General features: G+C 47.2%; 1 protein-coding gene across 1 annotated transcript; it reads right to left on the bottom strand.

The window, feature by feature from the left end:
* Positions 1-727: 727 nt before the first annotated feature.
* LOC142767834 (membrane metallo-endopeptidase-like 1) lies at positions 728-5,518 on the bottom strand. Its single transcript, XM_075870074.1, has 2 exons — positions 5,282-5,518; positions 728-2,797 (listed from the first exon to the last, which is right to left on the bottom strand). Exons 1-2 carry the CDS (start codon positions 5,516-5,518, stop codon positions 728-730), a joined length of 2,307 nt encoding a protein of 768 aa, XP_075726189.1.
* Positions 5,519-5,958: the final 440 nt, after the last annotated feature.

Raw genomic sequence — 5,958 nt, 5'->3', positions numbered from 1 at the left:
GAACTCAGTGCTTCATAACAAGTGTGTGGCAGGCTTTGGCCTTCCACGCACTTGTTAGATGTTAGAGAGCATAACCTGTTGCCATTTTTTTCGCCAAGAGTACTTTCATACGAGTCATTTTCGTTAGTAACTTTTGTTATAGCCAGTGAACAGCTCTTAGATGGTGGCTGGTGCAAACCGACTGCAAAAAGCGTGCTCCTAACAGCCGTTCCATCACTGATATACAATAACGCAAAGATAGCGAGCATATAGGCGCATACGGGACTGTTGGAGGAAGCGACCAGCTCGGCTTCAAAGGCAACACTGACAGTTTTCTGTATCCACGTTGGCGTAGTCTTGCTCTTTTTTTTCTTATTCTAATATTTTGAGGCTCACATGCGTTCATTGCATAAAAATAAAGAGATGAAGATAGGTTATGCTTCATCCCGTAATAGAATGCATCCTTGTATATTACCTTGCTTTAAAGGACACAGAAAAATAAGAAATTGATCTGATTGCTAGCATGCCTTACATTAAATTTTACTTGGACCACATACATTCCCATCCAACAGATCACAAATTCTCAACGCATAAGCAGTGCACAAAGCATTTCAGCAACACTGCTGACGCTGCAGAATCGAGAACTCCGGGAACCACGATAAATAGGTGTTATTTTAAGTGTATATATTATAAAACAATACAATTAAACTAAAATAATTATGAAACAGTACTAAACAGCGAAAGCACTTTAGAAATAGTGACACCTATTCACAGGATGCATACGAGTTCCAGGTTTGCAGGAGAAGGCTTTCGCGAAGGGTTCAAAATTCCTCACCGCCATAGTGCAGTCTGGAGAAAACTGCACTCCAGTGGGCTCTTCGATCCTGCACGTAGCATGGCAGAAGGTGAGGAAAAATATTTGCTCCGGAGTGTACGAGTCGAGGCCTCGGAGAGGCAGGTCTTTCGTCGGGTTGCGGTAACGCTTGTACGCCGAGTAAGCAATGTCGAGGGCGGGTAGCGTCGGGAAAACCAGCGCCCTGTCCTCCGGCGCGGGGCACGACACCTCGTGCCAGACTTGTCGCGGTGTATTGGTTCCCCAAGTGGACTCATTGCGACGTGGACGCAATATCATAAAACTTAGCGCGTCGACGAGTTCTCTCGCGAAGAAGAAAGCGATACCCCCGTAAGTCATCGCACTTGTGCCGCTTGCGTAGTACAGTGGTGGGCGTAGACTAGCCACGGATGCCGAGAAGATGTTCGGGATGATCTTGTACAGGAAGAGCCGGTTCTTGTTGACCCTGCAAGTTTTCGTTGCCTCTTCGTAGAGGGAGCTGCCTCTCGACTTTTGAAGCGCTAAGCGAGCGTGGTGCCACAGCGAGAAAAAATCGCTAGAGACGTTGTCAGCCGCACCGTAGAGCTCATCGAAGCTTCCTTGCGACAGGAGGTCGCCTTCTGGCCACAATGCGATGGCAGTTTCCCGGAGGACATTGAGAAGCTTCACCTTCATACTGTCATTCATGCGTTCGCTCGAGGCCATCTTTTCGATCGCTGTAGTCTTTATCCGGCCGAAGTAGCCAGGAATTTCGCGAACCTCGTCTTTCGTAAACTGCGACATGGTTATGGCAGCCAAAAGAGCGCTGTAGGTGAGTTCCGCTTGAACAACGCAGTAAACATCGTTCAGAGCTCTTCCAAGTTTTCCAAAGTTGATGGTCGCTATGATCGCCGGCAACACACTACTCGAAAAGGTGCCGACGTCCTGGAGAAACCACCAGGTTGTGTGAAACCACAGCGTCTCAGCGGAGAAAGTCACAAAAAGGTTCTCTATGACTGCTATAAGGCGCTCCTTGGTCGCTAGGAGGACGTCGCTGACTGTGACTGGCAATTCGTTCCCATAAACCTCTCTCAGAGCGTCCATCCACATAACGGGTGTCAGTTTAGTCGCTGTCGTTGGCTTGCTTCCCAGCCTAATGAGTTGTGGTCGATACACCCCCGACTTGTCCACACTGCCGAGGGCTTCTGAGATGTTCATCTGCACACCGGCGCTGTTCTTGAGGAAAGAGTGGAAAGCCGAGGGGACGGAAATATCGTCCCGAAACACGAAGAGCTCGAAGAGTTCCACGTACCAGTCGTAGGCCCCTCTGTGATTTTGGAGTTTCCTGTTGAAGTGCCACAGGAAGGACACCATGGAAGACGGACGGAGGACAAACGCCCGTCCTTTCTCGCTTCCAGAATGCTGTCGCTCGATGTGGAACCAGAAGGGGAGAGCCCAGTTGACGTCCAGGTCGATCAAAAGTCGGAGGAGCTTGGCGTAATCCTCGGGCCCGACGTGCAAGTCATTTTCGGGCCACGCCAAACCACGAGCCGCCATGAAGCTCTTGAGACCTTTCAGCGAGGCTGTATAGTCTTCGGGCCTGGTGACGCAGGCTACCATCATTTTGTGCGCTTCGTTCGAGATGGCACCGCCAGTGGTATTACTCAAAGCGAGGTCCGCGACACGGTGAAACCAGTCGACCAAGACTTCCTGCACGACGGTTCTGGTGGCTCCCTTATACTTGAGCGTCCAGCCCGAACAGACGAAACGGCCAAAGTCCTCGCACGGGTCTTCGGCATGGACTCGGCTCAGGCCCAAGGCGCTGACGTGGTTCTCGCAGTCGGAGGTGTCACAAGTGGCCCGCACCTTGGGTTGCGTGGCGGCGATGTACACGATGATCAGGACGAGCGTCGCGAGAACAATCGAAAACGAGCATAACACAGCTGCGAACGCCAAGATGACGTGGGAATGCGGTCTTTGCTGGGTGCTCCTTGATTTGCTGGATATCTGCAAGGTGCAGCAACGCAGTAAATTGTGTTTAGTAGCCCCTTAGCATTGAGTACAGGGGTGCGCTTCCATAGAGAACGGAACTGCCCGTAAAGCTTTTCGACACTGAAATTATGAGCGGACTGTTTTTCACAGGCCTGCATCTGTGATCATGACATATATATATATATATATATATATATATATATATATATATATATATATATATATATATATATATATATATATATATATATATATATATATATATATATATATATATATATATATATATATATATATATATATATATATATATATATATATCGTCACGAAACGTTTGTGCATTATGCCTGTCACTTAAACTTGACGCTATATGGAGCACGCCACGAATAAACAAAGTAAACATATATACAGGAAAGCAGCGTAATCAACCTTCATAAGTTCCGCATGTGCTACAACGGGTCGAGGCGCGTAGGAGTTAGCTACAAAATTTTTATGTTGGACGAATAATAAGAAAGTGCAGGCTTGTTTTTATATGTTATTGGGTGCACTCTGCGGGTATTATATGTTAAGCGACTCCATTACCATTTCAGGATATTTTACGTCTCCCGCTTTTTGTATCTACCAGCACTTGGCCATACTGCTCCCCTCTAAATGCGTACACCATTTCGGGGAAAGAAATCCCGTGACGTGTGCTTGGTCACCCTACATGTGACATACGCAGCGTGTTCAGGTAATCTCAATGGGAACGATTCGGCGTATCTCCTGAGCGTCCAATTTCATTTACTTTTTATTACGCGAAGCTTTCTATAACTCCGACATTTTAGCGGTAACTCATACATTTTAGCAACATTTTCTCCTCTATCGAAAATGCGGCAGCAGCAAACGGTACTCGATCCCGCATTTCGGATCGACACACAATATGTCATTAACCTAGCACCACGGCCATGGTGTAGCAACAAAAGTGTTAAACAGCTAAAAGGAAGAAAAGTACGCTAGGCACGTATAGGGGCCATGCCTCGCCACATTTTACTGATATGAAAGGGCCGCTGAACTTTATTTCTTTTTGGGGCGTATCGTAGGCTTAACAGTGCAAATGTAACCCCCGTATTCTAGAACGCCCCTTCACTCAACACTCCACCTTCACTTGAGAAACCTGATGGGAGCGCCATCTCTAGTCAGGAAAAGTCACTGCATATCAGTGATAATGTGCTGCTATTCTTGAGTAGCGCAACGTCATTTTCATCCTAGCAGCCGCGCAGTACGCAGCTCTGTTAAGTTAAAAGTGAAAGTCGAGTCGAGGAGCGTTTCAGAATACGGGGCTAAGTCTGACACTTTCGTGGTCCTGTAAGAAAACTGCGACCCTAAAAGTGCGGAAAGTGCACACTGACCCTGCCGAATCCGTCGTCCTTTCTTGATGGCCCCGGGGTCCTTTCATCGGAGCTCCCTGCTGTAGCTGGAGTTAGTGCAATAAACAATGGCGAAAAAAGTTTTAGTATGTTATTTAACCCTTGGAAACTAAAAAAACAAACGTTCATACTAAACAAACCATGATAGACATGACAATCGGCGCGAAATTGCTTTTCCAATCTTCTATGTCGCGAAGAACACTTTCAGGTTACCGGTGCAAGCATTAGCGAGTCCAGAAGTCTGAACGCTGCCCTGACACCCCAACACGCCCAATCCTACTGTCTGTCCCTGGCTGCCAACAGCCGTAAATTTGTCATGCATTGTAAGATTCTGTTGAGCTGCCACCGCTTGCGCGTGAGACAGACGAATAATTGTGTTAACCAAAAGGTAATGGAAGATTAATGGAGCATGGTAGAATGGTAATTGCGGATTCACCAATTAATGTACCTTTGAATTGTCGAATGTGCAAATGAACGGCAAAATTTGACGAATGCGTCCTTTTATAGAGACACATGAAGGAGGAAATGTGTCTAACAAGCGAGGCCTGGCGCATCGACACTAGCGATAGCGCTTAAGTTAGCCAATGGTCGATGGCACTTGCATCAGTGCAATGTTGCACAAAGTGCATAAAGTTGTATAAACTACATAGAGTTAGAACTGTGAGATTGCGTTGTAGAATTTCGACTGTTCTCATGCAAGTTCTCATGCACAGGCATGAAACCTTGCATAAAGAAATCTGATTTGTAATTGATGTCTTTCAACTAGACCTCAAAGCGTGTGGTACCGATAGATATCTTTCTTCTCTGGGATTGCTCTGATTATCTATAGTTTACATGCTCAGCTTCTTGATAGACCGACACTGCGCGTCTTTTTCTAGTGTTAGTCACCGTTGGTAGTGATTCGACTCATCGATCTAGGGGCCTTGTTGGCACGCCGAGTGTTTTCAACACGAATGCCTGCCAACTCTGTTATTCATGCTGTCGAGATGACCGAATCTAGCTTCTTTCCATAGTATACTGCTCTCGAGCACAACCCACCATTTGTTCCGGTCGGCCCTGTGGGTGTCTGAATTCTGCTTGTACTGGTACTGACTGCCGAATCCAGCGGTGTCTGCAGCGTGGGCAGTTCGGCGCCGAGAAAGGCGTCATTGTCGGCATCAGCCAGCGCACTCGAGCCAGGAATCGCGGTGGTACGTGGCGGTACTTGGGCGAACGCGCTGCACGACGTTCCCGTGCCCGCCGATGTGGACGGAACATCCTGTTGAACACTCGCGTTGCCCGACCTGTTCTTCAAGATGGGCCGTAGCTTGAGCGGTGCCTTCCGGGACATCGCGACGTGCGTCGATCTCGGGGTGTCTTTTTGTGCTTCTTCTTCTTCTTCCTCTAGAGGAAACGTGTGAGCGCGAGAAATCGAGCGAATCGGAACCTGATGAGTGAACCAACTTGTACTTCAGCTGTATCGTTGTGACAATGTTTTCGCTCGAAATTGGGCACCCCCTTAACTTCCGCTACTTATATCTTGAAGTTGCCGAGCTATAAGCAAATCGGAGATTTTCAGTACAAGTTGTCATGCTAAATGACCACCTAAGCATTTCTTTGCAGTATGACAGTTTTCACCATTTTGGACGTAGCTTTTTGTATACAGTCACAGTTTGTATGACAGTTTTCACCGTTTTAGACATAGCTTTTTGTATACAGCTGCTGAAACAATTTGCGGAATGCCTCAGTGAACAATCACCTGGTTTCGTGCAGTTGCGCCCTCCAATCTTT

Source organism: Rhipicephalus microplus, chromosome 7 (genome assembly GCF_043290135.1).
Source record: "Rhipicephalus microplus isolate Deutch F79 chromosome 7, USDA_Rmic, whole genome shotgun sequence".
NCBI lineage: Eukaryota > Metazoa > Arthropoda > Arachnida > Ixodida > Ixodidae > Rhipicephalus > Rhipicephalus microplus.
This window is presented reverse-complemented; position numbering and strand designations above follow the sequence as displayed.